The sequence below is a fragment of the Xyrauchen texanus genome, chromosome 2 (assembly GCF_025860055.1).
Source record: "Xyrauchen texanus isolate HMW12.3.18 chromosome 2, RBS_HiC_50CHRs, whole genome shotgun sequence".
Classification (NCBI taxonomy): domain Eukaryota; kingdom Metazoa; phylum Chordata; class Actinopteri; order Cypriniformes; family Catostomidae; genus Xyrauchen; species Xyrauchen texanus.
The window spans coordinates 37841387-37867582 of NC_068277.1; the positions used below are offsets into that span (position 1 = coordinate 37841387).

The window sequence follows — 26196 nt, forward strand, 5'->3', positions numbered from 1 at the left end:
TAAAGGTGTTTTTAAATACCTTCAAATTGGGGTTAAACAAATGCAGGTATCTTCTCACACACGAGTTCCTGATAAACACATCCACTTTTGTTGATTTTACCTTCATCTCCTGGTGTTATCGGCAATTACATCTTCTGGCACTTCTTTGTGACAGCAACGGCTCAAAATTTAAGTGTTACCACCTTAGATCAAATAACTCCAGGCGCATTCTGGAGTTAGGGTTAGCTTTATGATTAGTGGTAAGGTTAACAGTCTACTACTGTTGCAATTTAATTCAGGTACTTTAAGTACAATGTAACAACACATACGTACACATTACATACATTGTATCAAATGCTTAAGCACATAGTAGTTAATTACACCTATTATAAAGTTGGTCTGCACAAGATATATTCTGTATCAATCTTCAGATAATCATACAGGGAATTCAGCATTGAAATATGCGGTTGGCTATATTAAATGCATGGGGCAGTTTTACTGTTATTGTGATGGCTTCCCAACCAAATTCTAATTCTTGTAAAGTCAGTTTGTATGTTACGTTTGTGACAGTTATTGTACGTAATATCTATAAAATACAGTGAGTATTACAGTATGGCTAAAAGCTTGAAAAAGATTTGCAGACCATGTGGAGACACAGGGCAGTAAGTAAAATGAAACCTCATGGCTGCATTGTTTTATGGTGTTTTTCCAGCATGTCACATGCTGTTTATGAGCTGTGTGTGTTTATAATATGCAGAGGGAGGACGGAAGCACAGTTTCACATGACCATAAAACCATACGGACAGGAGAGCTAACCAGGTGTGAGGGTTACAACGACAATGAGAGAGAGAGATAGAGAGAGAGAGAGAGAGAAAACCTCTCAAGTGTTTACAGCCTGTTTGACGTCAGAGAGCGATTCTTCATCTGTAGAAAAGAGGAGGATGCTGTTCATCAATTATTTTATATTTATTTATTTATTTATTTATTAGGACTATCCTATTCACACTTGTATGTTGATTGGCTACCCATTGAAATGAGGTCTCAAAGTGGCAGACTACTTGCAGGTTACAGGGACCACACATTGAGGGATTCTTCCACTGAAAGCTCTGAATTAAGAATTATTAATTCTGATTGACAGAATTAAGGTATAGAGTACATTTCTCCTGAACAGTATTTAACCTGACTAAAACTGTATTCCTGTGTATGTTAAATATCAGCCAGTAGGCTGTGTCCAAAACCTAACCAGCATAGATGTACTGTACAGTATGCTTTACTACCTAACATATCCCACAAACATAAATGGGTGGTTCAGCGGTTGGTGGAAAGTAAGCAAATGGCATCTAAAGGAGCTATTGAAACAGGCTTCTGTACCACTGTCCATACTAATGTCTTTTTAAATTTATGATTACATTTCTAATGAAAAACAAGCATTGCAGTCATTATAAAGTTGCTGGGTTATGTCTACAGATATTTAATTTGTTTTAGATAACTAGATATGAGATTATTGTGACTTGAAAGCCTTTCTAAAACAATTTTCCTTAGGAGGTACCTTCATACTAAAATGTTGTCAAATTATTGACTAGAATTGAAATGCTGACTCAGGGGCCTAGCAGTCATTTTAATAGTGGGGGGACACAGCTGTCCATAGGCGGCTCGCACAGACGCAACACTTGCAATGCAATTTTAATATTTTACAGAATATATCAATATATATGTATGATATAAGTATTATATTAATATATAAGTATTAAATAATTGATTTGTAGTATGATAAAGATTCAAATATTGCAAATGAATTGCAAACATTTGCTAAATTAGCTGCAAAAATAAAGGGCTGTTCGTGGAGCACTTGCTTCAGTTTCACACATGACAATAAAAGACTGAGCACAAGCTGGTCCTGAATAAATGAATTAATCAGTTAAAATTATGACAATTGTGCATGTGCACAATTTTATTTTTTACTCTGTGCTTGTGCATTGTGGGATTTAAATGTATCCAATGGCTTGAGTGTTTTGACTACGTTCACCAAAATTCATTCAGATCCATTTAATGATTCAGTGCCCATTTCTGTTGATGCCAGAAGGTGGTGACAGACGAGTGTCTTGTGTGAAATGAGTTAGTCACTGAATCAATGATCAAAAGAACATTTCTATCCTTTAAAATGTGTATGTCTACTGACCTACAAAGAGACTTAAGTAGAGGTTTTATGAATGATAAGAATAAAGCAAATCTATCATTTCTCAACAGATTTTGAGCTGCTGAGCATAACTTTAATGAGTTTTAATAATTATAATGAGTTTCAATAATATACAAACATTTTCATGTATAAAAAAGCATCTCAGCATATCTATTCACTTCAGTAAAAAGTCTTCTAAGAACACAGCAGATCTACTTTCCAACAGTTTATCGACTGCACACCAACATAGAGGTGAAAAACAGGAGCTGATATTAAAAATAGCTTTACATATTTAACACTGATCTAGTAATCTGCTTAAATTAACAAAAAATAACCAATCAAACTTTTACCTCACAAACATAATGTAAAAAGAATCATTTAATGAAGACTCATGCGCAGATATAAACTCAACTTACAATATATTCTTAAAAGAAGGATTGTCCTTTGTTTTCTGCTGTGCATTTCACATAATGCTGCCAATCAAGAACAAGATGCCAATAATAACTCTCATTTGTGTGTTCCTAATCTCTAGATTATTAATTTAGATCAACATCAATGGCGATAAAAAACATAGATAAATTAGGATTGTTGAAAGCAACTTTGTAGAAATGAACGGAGCCGCATTGATTAGACTGTTTGACTGACGGTCTATTACGTAAGGGTTGTTTCGGCTCATGAAACTCACCTGTGATTTGCTGGATGATCACTCAATCAGGCCAAAGTAACAAAGAATACTGTACAAAAATCCACCATTTGGACTCAGTATTGGTTTAGCTTGAAAAAGTGCTTCTTTAAAGAGTGTGGGGGGCATGTCATCACAACGTTTGATGACATGCTACTCTTAAGTGTCTGTATTAATTACTTTCTCATTTGAACAACATTTAAAACAATTCAATAATTAGTGGATTCTGTCACAATCAGTTTATATGGATTTACCTCTGTGTAGCTGGATGATACAGGCTCACCGATTTTTTTTTTCAACCTCTTATGATCACCAACAATCAATAATATAGTGGTTAAGGCTCTGGATTGCAATTATAATGACACAGGTACAACCCCAGGTAGGGGAAACTATTGTTGTACAGCACAGTGGTCAACTAGTGTTGTTTTTATTGTGCTTCATAAATTATTGATTGATTGATTGATTGACTGATTGATTGATTGATTGATTGATTGATTGGCTTGGAACATGACGACCATATGTCAAATCAACATTAACAGCCATCTGTAATTCACAATAGTCTATCTCTAACTTCTCTTTTTTTCAAACTGTTTGGTGATATGGTTGCATAACACATAACAGCACACACCATATATAGGCTATGTAACTTGAAGATTGAAAAATTACACCTTTCACTGGAGACAGAAATTCCTGCACTAAAGGAAAGGCTTCAAAATAACTAAGGCACCTGAAAAGAAAGAGAAAGGGGTAGAAAAAGAAGGAAAGAGTGCTGTAACAGTACCTGAGGTAAAGTTACTGATGAAAAAAGTCTGGCAATGAGGAAATAATTTCTCAGTATTAGATTTCATTCCTATAAACTGTATGCACTTATGTGAACCTAGCACACTTGATATGAAATGATTAGGAATTATGATTCTTATCATTCCATAGACAAAAGTAATTAATCTGAAAGAGGAAAGCAGGGAACCTAATGTGTGTGTGTGTGTGTGTGTGTGTGTGTGTGTGTGTGTGTGTGTGTGTGTCATATCCCTTTACTGAATTGATGTACTGCAATTACATAACTGGAACGTTGACCAAACAGGCAGAGAAAAGATGCTATTCAAGATAATACAAAATGTAATGTTGTTTGTTTACTGGCAATGACAAACTTCATATTTGTTTTTCTTGAAACTCAATTTTATATTTATTTTTAAAACATTGATAAACCATGTTCATTTTCATCATCCCACTGATAGCTCCCATCAAACAGATAACAAATAATAAAAAAAATTTTTAGAGCTACCGAGCTAAAATCTACTACTAGCAATTTAATGAGCAAACTAACTAGATAATTTTCCCCTAAATGACTTTAAATAGCTTTACCAGATGACTAAATCTCATAATTTGTGATAGAAGCAAGAGATTGGCTTTTAGTTGCATATACCATGCAGTTTACAAGCAAACGCTATCAAATCTGTACAGAAGAAACAGTAAAACGGGATATCAATTAACAACAATTTAAACTGAATTCTATTTCAAATTGCTACTCATTTACAGTGGCGGTCCATGATGCAATTTTCCAGGGAGGCAAATCAGTATTGAAAGATCAAACCAATAAAAGATTGCAGAGGGTCTAAATATCATGTTTTGTTATATGTTTTTGCTGGTAATTAGAGTTCCTTACTCGGACAACTTAAAACAGTCTTGATAGCTACTGTTGTGTTATAATCACTAACTGAATATTTGTCAATACAACAAATGACTAGAACAAATGATGCAGCGTCAGTTACAGACTACGATCAATGCAAACATTTATAAATGAATGGAGGGCCCCATTGTAGCAACATCTAGTTCTAATACAGTACAATATGTGTAGATGGACTCATTGAGTCAAATTTAAATAGGATCCTGTCGTTCAGTCTTTCACATAATCTTAGATCTTCCAATAACTTTTATTTCATCTATATTTTGGCATATTTTAAATGTTTCTCTTCACCTCTCACGTTAACCACAAGCAGGCTTGATGACACATTAACTTAACACTAAAAGATAATTGTCTTGGTTACTTCTAATAATGATTGGTTTTAATGTGGAAGTAGGCAACTTTCATTTATTTTTGGATGCTGCATCATTTGAATATCCATTTTGATTGTTCAGTTTACTAATGACAGGAGTCTTCATGCCGTCAGCCTCCTCTGGCATTAATTGCATGATTCATACTGTAATGTATACTTACCTTGTTACCTCGCATGAAAGAAAAATAAAAAACAAATATATTTCCATTAAAGGCATCTGAGTTGTGTATGTTAGTAGGTAAATTGATAAAAACAACTCTTAATCTTATCACATTTGTCGCTATGAAATTTTTTTTTATACATTTTGAGGAGGCTCAGCCTTTAAATCTCTTAATTTACTGTAAATTGTGTTTCATTAATGAGAATTTTAGGCGTTTTGTGATCATTAAACGTTTTATTATTAGCTTGAAATGGGCACAGGATACTGGATACAGGTTTGCACATTGGACAGCCAAGGTTGTACTGTTATGAATCCAGTCTTTCATGCACGTGAACGTTCAACAGCGGTCAGAAATCTATGCACTGTCTCTTTAAATTAAGAGAAAAGTGGGCGTAACTGGGCTGCGCGGAGAGCGAAAGTGGGGCGGGGATAACATGAATATGCATTAGACTTATTTCCACTTAGAGACTCATCGCAGATGAAAGATACAGATTTGGAAGAACCGCGCACGGCTCTTTTGCTTAAATCACGTCCAATTGATCCGACACTTCCACAGTAAGTGTAAATGGAAAGAAACCCTCAGTGGATGAATGTGACTTCACAGTGCAGACGAGCGCGCGTCGCTAAGCCACTAATATTACCGGTTGCGATTTTTCTTTAAATTGGATTTCAACAGTACATTTTGTAACCTGTCTCAACGTTGATATATTGCAATTATTTTTAAAGACTTTACTAATTCAAAGGCGATATGGACACCATATTGGACAACTTCGCTTCGGACAAACTTTTTCCCAATTCCAACCTGTTGGACCTGGAGGATCTGAATGAGAGCGATTTCTTATCCAATGTGGTACGTCAAACCTCTTCAGCATCTTCCTTAATTTTGATCAACAACACAGAGTCAAAAATATTCCTAATCTGTTTTTACTAGCTGGATGTCTTAATAACGGCAATAGTATTTTTCCTGTCTTCATATTTTCTCTTTTATATTATACTACAAAATTGAGCTAAAAAATGTATCCGTTGCACATTTTGTTATCATTAACAAATAGGATTAATAAATTATAGCCTATATTTTTTTTTATACCCGCATCGTTCGTTTCATCTGCAGTCATAGCTAACTTTGCCAGACTGACCATGAAGTGACTCAGACAGGACATTTTATTCCGGCTTCACTCTTTTGCATAATATTAAGTTTGTTTAATTCAATGCTTATTTCTTATTGTCTCAGTGTTTATTTCTCACACGTGTCTGGCATATTGTGCTGCAAATTAAACCTAAACAAGGTCAGGAGTTGTCAAGCTGTGAAGTTTGCCCAGCTGCACACAGATAGGGGCACTTTCCAACCTCAGCCGGAACCTTGGGGGTATTTGTTAAACAGTTGTTTATTAAACCACGCCCACATAAACGCCTTCATCCTGTTGCACCAAGCCACGCCCATATATCGCTTTCAAACCACTCCCACAGATCGCTTCATCCTGTTTCTCGTGTCCGGCCACACAAGATAAAGTTAGAGAGTATCACTTTCTATAAAACTGAATAATGTCACAGGATACTTCAGATACACACACTGATATAAAATGTTTCACAACTGACAAGTTTACCTGGAACAGTAAATACTAGATTGAGAAAGCTAATTCAGTTATGTTCACATGCTAAAACCAAGAAGAATCAACTGATTTAGGGGAACTTTATGAGTTATTAGCCATAGGTTATGATATGATATCTTATTGTGAGCCAATAGGTCTGTATGAGTTCTCTGGGGTCAAACTGTAAAGCATCTTTATACCCATTCAAAGAGATGTTTCGAAAACAGTTAAAACTTCATAAGTGGGGTCAAGTTAGGTTTCTCTGCTATTGCAAGTATATGAGTGCAAGAATTGTCTTCAACAAATGATCAACTGAAATGTTCAACAAAAAATTAAAACAGCATTTTGTAATGTGCAGTGCTCTGTGATTATTTTCAGACTTGATTTAGGTCAGATGGAATGTAGAACAGTATAATAGGCCAGGTTTTAATTGTAGATGTGATTCAGTTAAGGCTAGCATAGTGTTCCATGTGCATGTCATCTATTAGGAGCCCGGGACAAATCTGCAGTTTCCACAGTGATTCAGTCACTCCTAAAATGTCTCGAACTGACACACATTCATGCTGAGGCTTTTAAATCCTTTCAGAATGAGAGAGAGAGAGAGAGAGAGAGAGAGAGAGCACATGCAAATATTATGAGGACCAGGCAAGATGGAGCAGTTTTGACATTTATTTTAACAGGGAAAGTGCAACATCATCTCGTCTAGAGTCTAAAGGGAGATGGGCAGACAGGCCAGGGATACGGCAGTGTCTCATAAGTCTAAATACTATGCTCTAAAACTCAATGTGTTATCTCTATAAGAAAATATATGATGTATTATCCCAACCGTATGGCTGCACTGCCCTTTTTTTGCTTGTCAATTGAAATTATGTCACACCTGTGGAGAGAAAAACAGACAGATAAATGAGTCAAGTCAAGTACTTTTTTTATTTGTAAAGCGCTTTTCACAACACACATAATTTCAAAGCAGCTTTAGAGAAAATTATGCTTTAACAGATAAAGCTGTAATATACTAATATCTTCGAGTTATAATAGTGTGGTTTAATAAAAAAAAAAAAAAAAAAAAAACATGATTGTAAATTGCGCCTTAAAATAAATTATAAAAAATAATGATATTTCTATTTAGACCCCAAGTGAGCAAGATTAAGGCGACTGTGGCAAGGAACACAAAACTGTATAAGATGATGGCTAATGGAGAAAAATAATCTTGGGGTAAACCAGGCTCACTGTGGGGGCCAGTTCCCCTCTGGCTAACATCATGAATATAATGCCAATATTAGTTATTTTTGTGTAGTACAAGTCAGGGTCTGTCTATTATATATGACAGACAGACAGACAGACAGACAGACAGATAGATAGATAGATAGATAGATAGATAGATAGATAGATAGATAGATGCAAAGTGAGCATCATTTATAGTGACATCTGACTTCACTAACCTTCAAGCTGATATTTTTCTGGCTATGGATATCTAATGAATACCTGTCTGTCTGCTTGTAATGCTTGCTTTAGTGCCTGCCTATCTGTTTCTTTGCTGGTCTGTCTGTTGGTGAGGGTATTTAACAGGTAGTATTCCATCCAGATGTCCCTCACTGAGTAACAGCTGTGCTCCAGTTTGCCCTGTAAGGACCTGACTGAGGAGAGAGTGATGATGGAAAAAAGAGAGAGAGGCTTGTGAGTGAAGGAGGCTTGTTCACAGCCCCTGATAGCTGTCTGTGTAGTATGTGCGCACAAGCGTATGCATGCCACTGTGCTCCTGTGTTGGTGTGTGAATGGAGGTCTGTGAAAGACCACTCCAGACCCTCCATGGTCCCCGCTTTACTGGCCCTTGAAGGCTCAGTGAATGACTGCCTTGTACCCTCAGAGAGGAAGCTGCTCTCGCTACTCCTGGGTTACGCACACACACTCTGACCTCAGGAACAAATAATAGTGTGAATCTGTTCATTCACTCTGCCATTATATTTATAAACATTGGTGGTTCACTCCACCACTATAGAACTGAGATATATTTATAACCCGGAATTCCTCCACACTCTGACTGTCTCTCTATGTGCACTGCTGTGTGTTTAAATCCAGACTTTAGCATAATTGCATGGCTTGTACTGAAGGGTGGAAATCAGTATGTCTCACTCTTCTGTGTGTTAAAGTTAAGATCACAGAGAGGATTACCACACAACAACAGTACGAAAACCTCAGGCTTCAATTATTTAAATGCTGTATTTCCATAGTACATTATATAGCAAATGCTGCTTTTGTTGTGTTTCTCTCTCTGTCTGTGGATGGAGTTGTTTTTATACTGCTATTTTTTTTCCTGTAAACTGAGAATGGCTTTGGTGACAGAGAGAATGATTCACTGTGTTAATCTCATAAATCTGCAATCTGTCTTTTTCGGGCTCATAAAGAAAAGGCATTTGTTAATATAGAAAATGTCATTGCTGACAAAAAGCCATTAACACATATCTTCTGGATTATGTGAAAGGCGTTTGATCTCATCACACTCTGAAAGTGGTCATAACAATTGCAAATAAGTTAGACAAGATATAACTCCATAAAAAAGGCTACCTAGAATGTCTATTCAATGAAACTGAATTACAATTATTCATAGTCATTCTTTTATGGATTATAGTGACATACTGACTTTTAGCGTAATCTTATCAGTGACGCAAAGGATGTCATTTCACTCAAATATCATCAGTAAATCTATGCGAAAATTTCAGTGTGGAAGTTTGTCAATGACGAAACAAACACATTTACCTGTCAGACATCATTAACCTGTTGTTTCACCATCTAAACAGGAAAGATGAAGAGAAAACTGAATAGCAGGGGTGGACTAAAATATTTCCTCAGCCTTTGTTCTGACTAGAAGAAGATGACTCAAATTAAAGGCCGTAGGAGGACATTGCATGTCTAAACTCTGCTAAAGCAGAGGAGATGATAACTAAAGGTTTGGCAGGTTTCACCTGTCCTGAAGTCGCTTTTTGCTTTGCTGGTATTTCTTGTAATTCTTGTCAACTCTAAACCTGAAGGGACTGGCAGCATGAACACCATACCGTATGTAATACCTGAATCAAAACATGATGTATTTGATGCATTTAGAAGACGGGTGGTTCATGTGAGCTTCAGCACTGATCTGAGACCACTAAGGCTATTTCTACTGTGATGTGTAAGATCAGACTGAAATAATGAATTATGGTCTTAGATTAGTGGATAGAGGCAACTTCTACCAAAAGTCTGGAAAGGGAGGAGGGGGTTATGGAGTTGTTTCTTGACACTGTTGTTATTTGGAGTTGGGGGAAGGTGAGGAGCATCTGGATGGGAGGAGCAGAAGTAAGAGCAATACATTCTTCCAGAATTTTCTCTTAGATGTATTGAATGCTTCTGATTGAAATTGTGCACATAAAAAGAAAGAGAGAAAAAATAGTGAGAAGGAAAAGGAGGAAGAAGTGTTAAAGGGAGGTTGCTTAATCTTCAGAATGATTCGGCCAACGAGAAAAATAACAGTGATACAGCTCTAACTATCACTCTTGAAATTCTCATCATTTGTCGGCTACAATTTCAATGACTGTTAAGAATGAAGAAATCATAAAACACTCTCGGTGTGATAGAGAATTGAGACCACAAAATTTAAACTCATGATCTCTTAGTTAGCAGCTCTATAATTGAACCCACATCTCTGTAGGTCCTCGCAATGCAAGTGAATGGGTAACAACATTTTGAAGATCCAAAGGCACATAAAGGCAGCATTTCAGTTATCCATAATGCTCCAGTGGTTAAATCAATATCTTAAGAAGCAACATCATAGGTGTGGGTGAGAAACAGATCAATATAAAATTTTTTTACTATATATTCTCCTCCATGGCCAGTAGGTGGCGATATGCACAAAGAATGAGAATCGCCAAAAACAAAAGAAGGAGAATGTAAAAGTGAAGGTGAAAGTGGACATTTATACTAAAAAGGACTTAAATGTTGATCTGTTTCTTACCCACACTTATCGTATTGCTTCTGAAGATATGGCTTTGACCACTGTAGTTATATGGATTACTTTTATGCTGACTTTATGTGCTTTTGGATCTTCAGTATTTTTGCTACCCATTCACTTGCATTTTGAGGATCTACAGAGCAGAAATATTCTTCTAAAATCTTTGTTTGTGTTCAGCAAAAGAGAGAAAGTCATAAACATCTGGAATATCATGAGGGTGAACTATTCATTGAATGTGTTGTGATTCTTAGCCTTACTCAAATTTCTTATCCGTTCTGCACGGCAGAACTTTTAAAAGAGTGATTCAGGTACGTTGAGTGGAAGTTGAATGAAAGGTCTTAATAAATGAGGAATAGGGAAGGGCTCTGCTGGCAGCGGTATTACGCAGCACTGCGTTACTCTGTAAAGGTTAAGTATGTCTGCTGCTGTCATAACTTTTGCTTTGGGTTTTACACCTGTTCACATGAGAACCAAAAATAGACAGAATAGAAAGTTCAGTAAGTCTGCGGTTAGGTGTGTTCGTAAATACGTGAGCACGCTTTTAAGCAAGCACAAAATAACTAAATCAGCAGTTAGCACGTTGTGACCTCAGGGTGTGTTAACATGGGTCCTGTCAAACCAGATCCTTTCCTTTTTAAAATTGCTAGATGTTTTGCATAGTATTGTAGCATTTGTAAAAATAAATTATAGACAAGCATGGGCTAAAGCAATTGTTTGTTGATAATAGTGGGCGCTGGCTGTTAAAAGTACACACACCTGCCCTGTTAGTGAAAAAGAATCTAATTGAAATAACCTCACAAACAATAAAATAGCCCTCTAGACACATTTTAGTTCTCAGTGATATACCTGTGTTTTGGGGACAGTCAGAAAGGTGAATTTTAAGTTCAATTGAAGTGATTTCACATACTTAATGGATTTGGCCAGAAATTAAGATTTAATATTCTTTATTCCTGTAGGTTTTAGCATGAGTCGAGTGACATGTCAGAACTCCTCCTGTTCTCTAGGCTATCTCAGTATCTATCTCTGTCACCTTAGGGGAGAATAGAACATTGGATATAGACAGGGCCGTAGCTAGTGGGATGAAAGGTGGTAATGATTCTAGGGGTCCTCAGGTCCAAAGGGGCCCACAACAAACTCTAAACTGTATTCTTTAATAGGAAAGAGGCCTAGAGCAATATAGAGTCAGGGGGCCCAGAATACCTTGCACGGCCCTGCACAGAGAGTTCTGTTTCCGTTTATAGAAACAATCTGCAAACTACCATCATGATGGGAAGAACATTCAAAGATATCTAGTTTAGTATAACCCTCTCTTCATTTCATTGTGAAAATTTCCAGCAGTGGTCAGGGCAATTTCTGCCTTATATCTAGCACATTCATCTTGCTTTTGGTCAAATGTGTTACAGCGACTCAGATGTTGGCCTGAATATCTGCCAAAAGCTTGATCAAACAGGAAAGTCTGAGCTGGAACACATTATTTTACAAAGAAAGACAAGAGTTTTGAGAAAATTCTTAACTGTATTTGCACTCTTGGGGTGTGCTGAAACGTGTGTTTTCACTCTTAACCTTAACAAAGAGCATGCATGACCTGTACTTAACATGTGATATACAAAAAGGGGACTTTGATGTTCCAGCTTTTAAACTGAATTACAATGTTCTTAACCATCTAAACCTGTGAGCCCTGCAGAAACATATGTCTACTCACTCTTAACCCTGTCTCACCCCTCATCCTCTGAGTAAACATGTCAGGTGGGTGTCAGTGTTTGTAGGTACATTTTGTCAGCTTTCCTTTTACTCAAGGTCCCTAACTCAGAGATCTCCCATTGTTTTCCCATGCTCCCTCTCTAATGAGGATCAAAGACCTGTATGATTATGTTATATGGATGATTATGATTATATTATGTTAGTCATTAAATAATGACTTCCAGGAATATTTCAAATCTGGTGTATGGTAGAGATGTTAGTATTGAGAGTTAATTATGTTAAGTATCACTCCAGTGGATAAAATGTTTAATTCCTATCACAATATGAATAGGAATTAAAAATTATATTTAAAATTTAAAATTATATTTACAGAGAACTTTATTAAGAACACTATGGTCCTAATAAAGTGCGTGATGTGGTCTTCTGCTGTTGTAGACCATTCGCCTCAAGGTTTGACGTGTTGTGCATTCTGAGATGCTATTCTGCTCACTACATTTGTACAGAGCAGTGATCTGAGTTACCGTAGCCTTTCTGTCAGCTCAAACCAGTCTGGCCATTCTCTGTTGACCTCTCTCATCAACAAGACATTTCCATCCACATAAATACTCAAACGTTACAGAAATACTCAAACAGCCCATCTGGCACCAACAATCATGCCACAGTTTAAATAAAATTTGTTCCCCCATTCTGATGGTTGATGTGAACATTAACTGAAGCTCCTGACCAGTATCTGAATGCTTTTATGCTTTGCAATGCTGCCATACGATTGGCTGATAAGATAATTTTAGGAATAAGTAGGTGTACAGGTTTTCCTAATGAAGTGCTCAGTGAGTGTATGTCTGATTACGTTCAACTTCAACGATTATTTTCATGATATGTTATATAGGAATGCATTATAAGAGTATCAACGTTTCTCTCATCTCCTTTTCTTTCCTTTTCCTCCCTTACTCTGGACAGATAGAGACAGACTAGACTCTGTATAGGATTCTCTTCTGCACAGAGATGCGTGTTTCCACAGGCTGTTTTAAGTGAGACAATTTAGACTGACATAATTACAGAGTGCAGAGCAATCTGAAACAGGGGGATGGGGAACACATCTGGGAGACCCCCAACCCCTCCCAAAGTGCAACATAACATTAAATAGATGGGAGTTGAGGGGATTCCTTGATCCCAAGGAAGGATTCCCTCTCAGTCACATACTGATCCTCTTCCGTATAAGTTACAGTTGGCCTCACTGTCTTTTAGTTTCTTTTCACTCAGTCATGAAAATAGTTCAAACTTGTCTCTTTCTTGCTCTGTGCCACCCACTATTTCTCATCCAGCAGAGCTCGCCTGGTTTTGTGGCCCTCAGCGGCTCCTGTCTAGAGGTGGGGCTGAACCCCAAGTGCCTCCTGTGGTCATGGCCAAACTTAAGAAAGATCTGGAACTAGAATTAAGAAACCAGCAACATATGAAAGAGAGAGGGGGAAGGGAACTACGAGTTGTATTTGGACAGCTTGAATGGGACAGAGAGAAGGAGAAGAAGGTGGTATGAGAATGACAAAGAAAGAAAGAAAGGAAAAAAGAGATAGGGTGGAAGAAAAGAAGAGAGGGAATAGTTGAGCACAGGTGTAGATGGGAGAAAGTTCCCGAGGGTCTCTGTGCTGTATACATAGACAACGACAGAGAATTTCCAATAGGAATGAAAAATAATTTAATTTAATCCAGATGGTGTTATAGTTATACACTTTTACAAATGTCATATTTGTTTCTATTTTAATTTCTCCTATGGAATTTTAGAATAAAAATCTGTGACAAAGTTGATACATTATGAATTCTTGATTAAGTCTCCTGAGCAACCTCTGAACTCTGAAAATTACATTTTCCTCTGGATTGTCCTGATCTCCAGACTGGTGGCTCAGACACTGGTGTCTGTCTGGTGGTAAGCATGCAAGTTACAGACTGCAGCTGTGAGCTTGATGGCATGCCTGTAATGCCTGTAAATCCCTCACCTGTGAACACCTGCAGAGGCCTGACTCCAGCCCCCACGCTTCTGGCTCATCATGCATGCTGAGCTAATCATAATGAGCGTTAGTTCATAACTTTCCTCCCTGACCCTTCTCAGATCTCTCATTGCTGCCAGCTGGAAGCTGAATCTGATAATTTGAATTGGCTTTAAAGTGCAGATGTGCTGGTTTGGAGAAAATATGGCTTAAAATGTATCCTCACTCTATATTCACACATGAAAGAAGCTGTCCCTCATATTTAGGGCAGGAAAGCCAGATTCAGTGCAGATGGATTATTATTTCATATTTGGAAGCTCAAGAGAAAGCTCCAAATATTTAGATATTTAAATATGATTTATCAAATCATGCTGTGGTTGAAACTGATTCATAATTCACATGAAGGAAACAAGATTTTAATTGCATTACATACTTACTAGTGTAAACACTAAATATTTGCAGAATTCAGCTACAGTTCAAGAACGTCTACCCCCGTTTTTTCTCTCTGACTCAGTTTTGCCACTGCCACTTGGAGAAATAATATCCTCGTTGTGACTCATTGTTCTCCGAAAAAATTCTCCTGCTCAGCAAGAAGCACATATTCCTAAACATTTTGGATTTGGTTGTATTTCCAATTCCACTGCTGCTGAATGATTTTCATGAGCGTATTTATTTTGCCAAGAACTAAAGTGTTATTTCCACGTGCACAAGCTGCTCCGTGCGCACCCTGCACTCCAGCGCCAATATGAGAAGCCCTCTCCTCATTTGCATACTGCATTCCTATTGGCTGGAGCGCAGCTGGAGGTCTGGAATAAGGGAATGGAATGCAGTTCACCAGCCTGTTCACCCAACCAGCGTTACTTAAAAAAAAGATTAGATGAAAAAATAGGGATTTGCCTGTGCACAGATGCATTGTACTGCTGCAGCTGTGGTTTTGTTACAACCAGATAGGAGGAGCACAAAAGTGACAAACCAGAGATATTATAAGTGTCAGCTTTTGCAAGAAAAATGCCCTATTGCATTGTAAAAAAATATGTTCAGAGAGTTTAAAGAATAGTTTACCCAAAAGTAAATATTAAACATTTAATTTACTCACCCTTATGTTGTATCAAATCTGTATGACTCCATGAGATGTCACCATTCACTTTCATTGTATGGGGGGGGGAGGATGCAATGGATGTGAATGGAGACTGTCAGTCCTTAACATTCTGTCTAACATGTGCCATGGAAGAAAGTTATACAGGGTGAGTAAATATTTTTGGGTGAACTATCCCTTTAACCATTTAAATAACATGTACAGTATTTCCTTTTTCAAGTTACAAAAGGTGTATGAATATCTGATATTGAGAGCATAGGAGGAAATGAGATTCATATGTTAGTGTGTGTGTGTCACTGAAGAGGGCTGAAGAAGCCCCAGCTTCCTATAAGATTGACACAAAAGATATGTGCTGTGTAATGTGCTTCTACTTCACATTTGAAGTGTATGGTTGACATATGAAAGGTATGAAGGGTTTAAGAGTTAAGAGTCTCTTAAATGTCCCTGAGAGGTCTGTTGTTGATAGGACTGTTCAAGCTCAATCTTTGCCAGTAAGGTTGTTTGAAGACCTGCCTCTTACCACTGATCTGCATTGCCATGTTGAATGACTGAATGGAGACACTTTCAACAGATATTTGAGTGGGTTTCTCCAGCCTTACAGGAGCACATGCATTTTGTCTTTATATATGATGGAAATAAATGTGGTTTAATAAATGTGCTTTTTTTTTTTTTTAAACGAAAGGTTAAATAAAGCTGAAAAATGACAACCTATTTTTATATCAGGTTGCATTCATATGACCTGTTTATATATCTCCTAAAATCTTACCCATATCTCAGACAGACATTTCCACATTTCTCTGTCTCTCTGCCTATTCCCTGAAGATACTGGGATGAAGACAAGTGAAGTTCTTTGAAATTCTGGAATTTTCCATCTACATCTGAGGAGAATTCCAGATGTGGAATTTCAGAACACTTGCATCAGTACTCCAGCATTGCATCATTACCAATAGCCATGGAAGGTCAGACAGAGATGGCATAACAGACTCTTAACTGATACAAAACAGGAAAAAGCTGTATAGAGAGATAAAGCGATTAAGAAAAACACTCTGACTGTCTGCTCATCTAAGAGAAGTATACACAGACCAGGAAGTTGAACACATTAATACAGGTTTTAACAGATAAGACCTTCAAAAGTTATTGTCGTAATAGGGATCAGTTATGTTTGCTTTTTGCCTTAGGCTACTGTATCATTAAGATTTCTTTTAGATATGATTAATTGTTCACTACTTCTAAAACTCATTCTGTGTAAAATCACCTTCAGTCTGGATTAATCAGGTCCGTCACCATATCCGCCACACGCATTTCATAGCAAGAACATTTAATGAACATCAAAGTTTTAGGGTGGGACTGTTTATACTGTCATGCCCAATGGTGGCAATTAGTTGGAAACTGACGGCATGAGTGCTGTGTCCTTTCACAAACCCCATCATCAAGGTGTTCCCAGGATGTTATTAAACAAACTATACAGTATGTATAACTGACAGTTCAAGCTCTACCTCCTGATCCTCTTGTGCTGTAGCTTCCATATGGTGAGCAGTGTTGGGGAAGCTACTTTAGCTATTCATAATGTAGCTAAACTACATTAAAGCTTTTTGAATAAGAAAATATTTGTATACACTGTATATATATATATATATATATATATATATATATATATATATATATAACAGATTAAATTATTAATTGATATTGATTATATTGAAATAATTTATATATCTTTAATTAGGTTGACAGCAAATGAAACGTTTAAACGAGTATACATTATAAAACACCCTTTTTTACAATACCGAGTTGAAATATATTGATAAACAGCATCAATTCTTAAAAAAAGATGACAGATTTCAGGCAAAATCCCTTTAAGGCTGCATAGGGGCTCAAGTGAACTAGTTCATTTACATGAACCGTTAGAACGAACCAACTCACTAATGTAATTGATTGAGATTTAAAATGAATTAATTCCCAAAGCTACCATATACTGTAAGTGAATCTTTTATTTAAACCGGTTAATTTACAGAAACTGTCCAAAGAATTGATTCACATGATCGGGATTTACCAGCACTACAAATGATAGGACTTTTAGGTAAGCGGGTATGTTTACTCATTCGGCTCCTTTCTTGCATTCACAATACAATGTGATAAATGTAGCGTTTTGTGACGATAAACCGCCAATCACTGACAAATGTAACTTGTTACTGAAAATAGCTGAGCTACTGTAACGCTACTGAAAAATGTATTTAAGGTAGTAGCGTCGATGCTTTTAGTTAGTTATTCCCCAACACTGATGGTGATTAACAAGTTTTACCAGACATCACAATACATGAAGCCATGCATTTCTGAGCAACAGTGCTTCTTTCTTTCCAAATCTTCATTCTTTCTTTTCAGGTCTTTATTTTTAAGATTCTGTTTGGTAGACTGGGGAGAGCCAGAGTAAACATGCATAATGACACAGCTTTCATGGTCTTTAATTCAGAGAAGTCAGTCACACAATGGCCAGGGGTTTGTGTGGGAACTCACACAGGTGGAAAGACTGAAAACCTGTGGCACAGCAATGGTTGATATGGTTTATGCCTGCACGTGTGATATGTGCATACTGTAGTAGGTTGTTCATATGCTCACTGCTTTACAGGTGTGCCATTCACACACTGTCCCTGCTCACCAGGATGTAAACATTATCAGGTCCTCACACACCTTCGTCACACCCCTCCTCAGCAAACACACATTCACACACAGCACCATGTAGACAGGTATGTGTGTGTACTCACATGCACATGCAATCTTACAAATAAATGCACATATGCATAAAAGAATGCATATCCGGCTTTGTTGACTGTCTCTTTCTTTCTTCCACTCACACCTTGCAAGCTAAATGATTGGAGGATTTTACCAGTGTTCCTTTAAAGAGCAGCTATATTTAAACCATATCTCTAAACAATATTTTGGCTATGGGTTTAAATAAGCGGTGTCATGAATTCATCCTCCAAATGATTTACTTCTCTTTGCATAAAAGCATACAGTATGTTTATGTAGTTATAGAATGCTTTGATTGTGTACTGGGTGCACATGCGCAGGAGAGAGTTGTTCAGTAAAAGCAAGTTCCTCGCATCAGGCCAGTCTTCTGTGTGTTATTTCTATAAGATATAAACACAATTGTAACAGTTAAAAATGTCATGTGGTCTCTCCCTACAGCACTTCTCAGATCAGATGGAGGACTTCTCCAATGACCTTTTCAACAGCTTTTTCGATGATCATCTGTTGGCGGAGAGGAACCCATTGTTGGATATGGATCTAGACCCTCCAACCCCTGACATCCATGCTGATCACAGCTACTCTCTCAGTGGGGACTCTGCCCCACAGAGCCCCTCCATGCCTATCAAATCAGACAACGATGCAGGTTAGCAAACAGCATAGCGTTTTTTACTACTTTACCCATCCCTGTTTAGACTCTATGGCTGGATAAAAATATCGATTTTGAAGAATCACTATATACTGTACTATATTATATTATATTATTATATATTCTTAAAATCACAAGATCAATCTTTTACTTTAAAGTTGACTTCAGTTTTGGTTGTGTTGATTATAATTTCTGTTAAATAAATAGCAATTGAACTGCATAGTTTGGGCCCTGTTGTTAATATTTGAAATTCATATTTTTGTATTGTACAGAGGTAGATGTTTCCTTGTATAAATGGTGACATTTATTCATATGTAAGCAAAATGGCCATTATAACTTGAATTAAATAAAACTGTATCAAATTTGGAATCGAATCGAGAGCTTGTGAATCAGAATGGAATCAAATCGGGAAATCTATACCAATACCCATTCCTGCTAGAGGCCCCTCATTCTTTTCCATTCACACAGAAAATTGCCTACCTAATTGATCATATACTAAATTTTTTCAACATCAAATAGAGATTGTAGTGGAGTCCTGCATTGTTCAATTGTTCAACTATCAACAGCTTTATTTTTCTATGAAGTCTCTTTCTCTCTGTCTTTCTTTCTCTCTCTTTCTTATCTCACCCGTACAGCACAGGGCTCCTTGATGCAGCTCTTGCCAAGAGCTCAGTCTACCAAAGAAAGCTGGGAATTCCAAGAAGACAGCCAACACTCACACTCGCTCACTCATTCTGTCTGTCTCTCTCTCTTTCTCACACACATCATGCTTCACGCCAGGGAACTGTAGTCATCCATAAAATAAAAAAGGGATCTGGCTTCCAGCTTCAGATGGAGAATTGGTAGAGAAATGGGGCGGGGGCTGTCTTAGAGTGTTGCATCATCCTGAACTTGAGTTGACTATGTGGGGAATGTGTGTGCAGACTAAGGGTGAAGCTTCTTTCCAGTGAGGCTTTAAATCCACAAAGCCTTAAAGTAGCATGAAGGGGCTCTAGGATTTCTTGAGCCTTTTAGCCAGAATGCTTTGAGAACCCAAATGCATTGAGGTTACAAAATAAAGGCTAAAATCCTGCACCATTCTGCAATTTAATATAAGGAGATTTTGTTTATGTTAATGTTACTTTTTTGTTCTGTGTGCCTTTTAGTGAGAGGGTTAAGATGACCACAGTGAGTTCAGGTGTTGCAGCAGTGTTTTATATCCCCTCTGACCATAAACCTGCCCCTGTCTATGGTATAAAGACTGTGAGCGAATTCAGCAGGCAGTTAAAGTGAGCACTGGCTGATTCACTGCTTTGTCTCCTGTTGCTCTGCAGTAATTTGAACCTGCTAATGAGCATCGCCCTTCCGTCTCCGCCAGCCAGGAGTCGCCCTACTATGATATATATACCTGCTGTCCCTCAGACATCAAAGCCTTAGAGTGCCCTATGGGCATGACCCAGTGGAGATCTTTAGAGAATAAGGAGGGTCTTGGGAGATTTGCATGTACAATTTAAATAACTTTTGCCCATGTAGTTATATAATATTAGCTCTAAACCACACTTTAGCTACCTCAAGGAGAAACACTGCTATTAAAGGTCATTGTCATTACTGCTGTCATTTGTTAATGAATTCAAATATTTTGGACTGAATTTAGGACTAGTTCACACAAAAATGAAAAAGGATGTCCCGTTTTCCAATTTCAATACAATGGCAGTTGATAGGGACTCACTTTAAACTTAAATTCCAAGTTTTCTGAAGGCACAAAAAATTTTTTGCAGGAAACAACACAAAATGTAAGCAATGGAATATAATACATGTGCTACTTTTGTTAAACTTTTGGGCAATTCTTTTTAGCTTAAAGGTGAGTACCTATTAAATGTCCCATTAAGTTTAGTTAGGAAACTCTACATGGCGCAGGCTGATGTTCAAGTTCAATTCCACGCCTTTTTATAAACCTGTCAGAGAATTACACCCTTCTGTCAAAACATATAAAAACGGCACTCACCTCAACGGCTTCGATTCAAGTTCTGCAGTGCAGTCTTGCATAACTTTCACCCTCCTCCTCCCCAGTTGCACAGGTCTAGATCTGCTGTACGTAGAAGAGGTTAAGTGATTTTGTTCAGCAGCATGTCTCTCATCTCAGATGCATATTGACAGCATATTCACTAATGTCAAGCACTGTGTTAAGCAGATCTAGTTCACCAAGACCAAACCTACTCAATGTCATTAATTGAGTAGGTTATCTTTTATAAACTACTCTGAGAGTTGTCTTAATTTAACTGGCATTGGATTGAAATTGCGAACTGGATGTCCTTATAAAATTACTCCATTTGTGTTCCACAAAATAAAGAAAATCTTTGGACTTAAGGTTTGGAATTAAATAAGGGTAAAGAAATAATGACAGATTTAAACATTTTGATCAATTATTTCTTTAAAATGTTTATAATGGTTTGTTTTTCTTTTGTGTATAGACTTGTTATATTTAGATATATAGAGTGAAAGGGAGAAACAGAGATAACTCCTTTGATATATCAGGCCCTGTGAAAGAGTACATATAATTTGGTCTTATCAGATTTGAGAAAGCTGTATAGTAGGCTGAACCCTTTTAACAATAGAGAATGTGCGTAAGAGCGTGTTTGTTTTATTGCATGCTGGTGAAGGAGAGACTCTTATGGTCTAATCTGCTGTATTGAGTTGATGGTTTGCGCCTTTACACAGAGGTTCCCCACTGGCAGAGAGCTTAAAAGTATAAAATCCAGCCCTCTCCTCCAAACAGCAGAACTCCTAAAAAGCTTTCCTCTTCTGCTGTAATCAGACTCCTGCTGATATCCTTCCACAACAGACCACTAACATGAAAAACCTACCATCCTCCTTTACAAGGCCACATAATGTTTTATCGATCCTGCAGTGGAGCCAGCAAATAAATGCTACAGAGGGCAACATGATAATGAGGGCTCTCTTTATACGCAATACTTTTCTCCTCTTTGAAGCGTCCAGACATGTAAAGCTGTTCTCTAGCCACCCCAACTGCCCCCCACCAATCTCTCACCTGGCTTTTGTGTTAACTGTATAAAGAGAAGCTGGTTTGCATTAACCTTCATTTCATAAACTGAGTTATGTCCATCTCACTTGCATCATAACAGCATCTGTATGAAACTCACTTCTGGTGTGAAGTTTGTCACTTTTCTGAAAAATTTGCTTGTTGATTAAAATGTGCCCCATCACAATCCTGCATGAAATGTTGAGACCCATTTGGGCCAGAAGGCTTTGATTTTGGTTTTTAAAACAGCACATATATCCATACAATCAATAAATCCATAACAATCCCATGAATTGCCATTAATACATTAATTTAATTATCTCACCTGTTCATTCGTATGAATCTGGCATATTTTTGAATGTGTATTTTGGGAGATTTTAGTTGATATTGTCACCTCAATTAAAGCATTCCTATAATTTACTAAAAGTACAGTGGCCAAAAAGAAAACTATTAAGACACATAAAAATGCATGCATGATAGATATCAAAGTGGCCTTTATTCTGCAGCAAGATAACTCAAGCACACTTTACAAAAAGAACATACATTCTACAAAAAGAAGTTTGTTAGGTTTGAAATTATAAATTAAAAGATAAACTGTTAAAAATTAAGACAAAAAGTATTTGGATACTTTCTGGCTGCCAAATGTTAGTTAGTTTGTCCATATTAATGTGATTAACTACACCTGTTGTTATTACACTAAAACACCTGTGTGAACTTCAGGGGAACTAAAAATGAGTCGTTGCCAAAATAGTTCTGAAAAATGAGGTCTAGCAGCATTTGTTTGCAACTGTTATGTACCAAGTCCCACTACAAATAATAATTTAAACAAATAATATATATTACACTCTCAGCTCTTTTCTTGTGTTTGCTGTTTGTTTAATATTGCTATTTCTCTCCTCAGACTTGGAGGGGATGTGGTCATTCAGTCAGAATCTCACAGCTATTCTAGTGAAACAGGAGCCAAACCGGATGTCTGAGAACAGCCTTGATACAGCGCCCCCTCTGGTCAACACCAGTACCTGCTCACAGCCCCTCACTCTTGCCCCCCCACCACAGAGGAACCACACAGGGGAGAAGGTGAGAGCAGATTACAGCAGCACCGCACACTTTCTCTGAGTGTGCATTGGTTTATTCTTAGTGGTCCTCATACTACTAACAGTATGGAGGTCGTATATATGTTTTAGAGGAAAGCTCAGTGTTCATGGAAAACCTGGAAATATCAGTGTATTTTACAATTGTCATTTCCATGGCTAAAAAAGTCATGTAAATGAATAGAATCATACAAAGACAGGGTAAAGTTATGGGAACTACTTTAGTGAATGTAAATGTTTCTAGTTATGTTCTGTTCAAAAACACTTTTTCACTGTTTTGATAGTGCTCCTTGTGAGTGTAAATCTTGTGTTAAAAGTCTTTTAGGAGACATTTACTCTTTATTAATAAAGCTGATTCATTTTTTTTTAAAGTTAAAATTAACCAATGATGTGAGACTGTCTGTATGCACAATCGGTTGAAGATGGGGGGAGCTTTCTGTATTCTGTTTGAAAACAGTGATTATTTTTGCAATTCCTTTTGGTATTGGTAGTGGTAAAGAAATTGCATAGTTCACCCAAAAATGAAAATACTCTCATCATTTACTCACCCTCATGCCATCCCAGGTTTGTATGCCTTTCTTTATTCTGGAGAACACAAACCAAGATTGATAGAAGAATATCTCAGCTCTGTAGGTCCATATAATTGCACATGTATGGTGGCCACAATTTTGAAGCTCCAAAAAGCACAAAATGGCAGCATAAAGGTAATCCATAAGACTCAAATGGTTAAATCCATGTCTTTTGAAGCGATCTAATAGATTTTGGGTGAGAACAGGTCAAAATATAATGTCTGTTTCACTGTGCATCTTGCCATTGCAGTTTCAAGGCACGATCATGATTTCAAGCTCGATTACGCTTCCTAGTGCTTGAGATGGTGCTATAGGAAAAGTTCTAAAAAGCCATGGAAATGAGATGTGGAAACCCTGAAAGCTTTGTTTTAAATCAACCAGGGAAATCTTGCTTCTTTACTGTATATCCATTATGGAAATGCTATCCACAATACAGCTGTTTTGACTGAATATCAATGTCTGCATGTGAAACTGAGCTGATGACCATGAACCTTCCACACACTGAGGACCAGAGGGACCATTGTATTAGTATGACAATGAAACACACACACACACACACATGCTTCCTTTGCTCTTTTGCTCAACTGGCAGCTTGCTACACTTCTCTGCCCAGTGAGCATGTTCACAGTTCGAGTGTGTATGTGAAGAAGCATGGGGATCAGCTCCAGCAGTATCAGTGTTGAGTTGAGAGTAGATTAGTTGTGTGTGGCTGCTGAGGTCTCTCGGATCTGGCAGCAAATCCACTTTGAGCATTAGAGCCATGGAAATGCTCTCCTCTCTCTGACTTCACACTAAAACAGGCAAGACTTTCTGCCAGCTCCCATAAACTCTGCCCTCTCCAGGGAGCAGGTCTGCGGCAGCTGTTTGCTGTTTGAAGATACCTGTCACTAAAATAAGCAAGCACACAGAACAAGCACTTGAATGTTCTGTGCTCAAAATTAGCAACAGAGCTCTTTCAAGAAGGCTAGATGAAATAATATTCTGAATCGACTGGGTTGTATAAGCTCATGCCCTTTATTTAAGAAGAGCAGCGAGACACACATGGTGTAAAGCTGTTCTGAAGTCCCACTGTGATTTGCCAGACTGTCAGTGCAGCTGCACTGGACGGCATCCTCACAGTCAGATCATGTGCAACCAGAAGAGCTCTCACTAGATAACCACAAACCATATATAACATACCATTATGAACTGACACACCATAATAACTATAATTCATGGTCTACATATATTATATAATCCTCAAGCAATGCTTTGGAACCTCTTGAGGCCACCTTGGATCCTTAAAGGAGCCAGTCTGACTGCCAGACAGTTAGAGTCCAACTTAGTATTCCAACTACAACAGTGTATGACCTGATTTTGCTATAGTTTAGTTTTAATGAAGCTTGACTAGCAGGGGAAAAAGAACATTTTATTAGCTGTTTGAAAGATGTTTGCATAGGCTCTTTGGATAGATTCTATTTTTATGGATCTGTTTCTTATTGTAATATTCAATATTAAAGCACACATAAAGGCATAGGGAAACATTCATAATACAGCGACTCTTGATAAGTCACAGTGAAGTGTCTTGACCTCACAGCATTGTAAGCAACAACGTATGGACTAAAAACCTTTCTGCCAATGATGCACCTCTACTTAAGCAGTATCACGTGAACAAATGTGGGTGATATTCAGTACAACAGCACGATTGTAAGTGAAATACTGTTTTTATATAACAAGAGGTTTATATTGAGTAACTTACATTTTAGAAACAATATGGCAAGTTATTTTGTCTAGTTCTAACGAAAATTGTTCCAAACAAAACTAAAGCAAGATCAACTGTTGCACGTCGCCAAGCATAGCACATACTATGTGTTGGTATCACAGACAAGTGGAGTTGAACAAATAGTAAGGCGTCCAAAGTGCTTTTATACTAAATTAAAATTATTTTAGAATGGAAAGACCAGACCTCACTGTTGTATAATATTGTTTGGTGCTACCATATACAGTATATGTGTTATTCAGATGGTAGTGTGAAGGCATCTACCAGTTCAAGTTCATGGGGAATACCATCCACTGACTATGAATAAGTGAAGTGTACAGCAGCCCCTCTAATCTGAGGCTCATGCCACCTCATTCTGTGCATGATTGTTGGTCGCTGGCCAGACTGTGTGGGGTTAGCAGGCGGGTAGCCTTTGCTCTGTCAGTGTAAACAGTTTGAGTCTGCCTTCAGCTGTGTTTACTGTTTCAGACATCCAGCATGGAGCACATTTATTTCAGTCCCCTAAAACAGTTCAGTACCATCACATATCATCAAATACTAAAGAGCAAAGGAGCCAAATTTCATCAAAAACTCTTAGATAAAGCCAAATATTGTTTCTGTGCTGCATATTTCTCCAGCCTGCAAGGTGGATTCACTACAGGATGCCTCTTTCAAACATCCTCCAGTGTATAAGCATCTGTTGCATGGTTTATGTTAATGGTTGTTTTGGTGTTTGTTTGTTTTTATTGTTTTAGGGCTCCAAAAGTCTGACCACAAACTCCGTTCCTGCCATTAAAGCAGAACCCATAGAGGTGAACCAGTTCCTGAGTGTTCCTACAGGTAGGTGTGGAATCTCTCTTCAAGGAATTCCGGTTTATATACAAGTTAAAGGGATAGTTCACTCAAAAAATGAAAATTCTCTCATCATTTACTCACCCTAATGCCATCGCAGATGTGTATGACTTTCCTTCTTTTGCTGAACACAAA

The 26196-nt window shown here is 37.5% G+C and overlaps 1 protein-coding gene across 1 annotated transcript in view; it reads left to right on the forward strand.

The window, feature by feature from the left end:
• Nucleotides 1-5545: 5545 nt before the first annotated feature.
• creb3l1 (cAMP responsive element binding protein 3-like 1) overlaps nt 5546-26196 on the forward strand; it is a 34405-nt gene continuing 13754 nt past the window's right edge. Inside the window, exons 1-4 of the mRNA XM_052138835.1 lie at nt 5546-5901; nt 18585-18789; nt 22713-22888; nt 25965-26049. Of these exons, the coding sequence (XP_051994795.1) occupies nt 5800-5901; nt 18585-18789; nt 22713-22888; nt 25965-26049 (568 nt within the window). The 5' untranslated portion in view covers nt 5546-5799. The remainder of the gene's footprint in view (nt 5902-18584; nt 18790-22712; nt 22889-25964; nt 26050-26196) is intronic.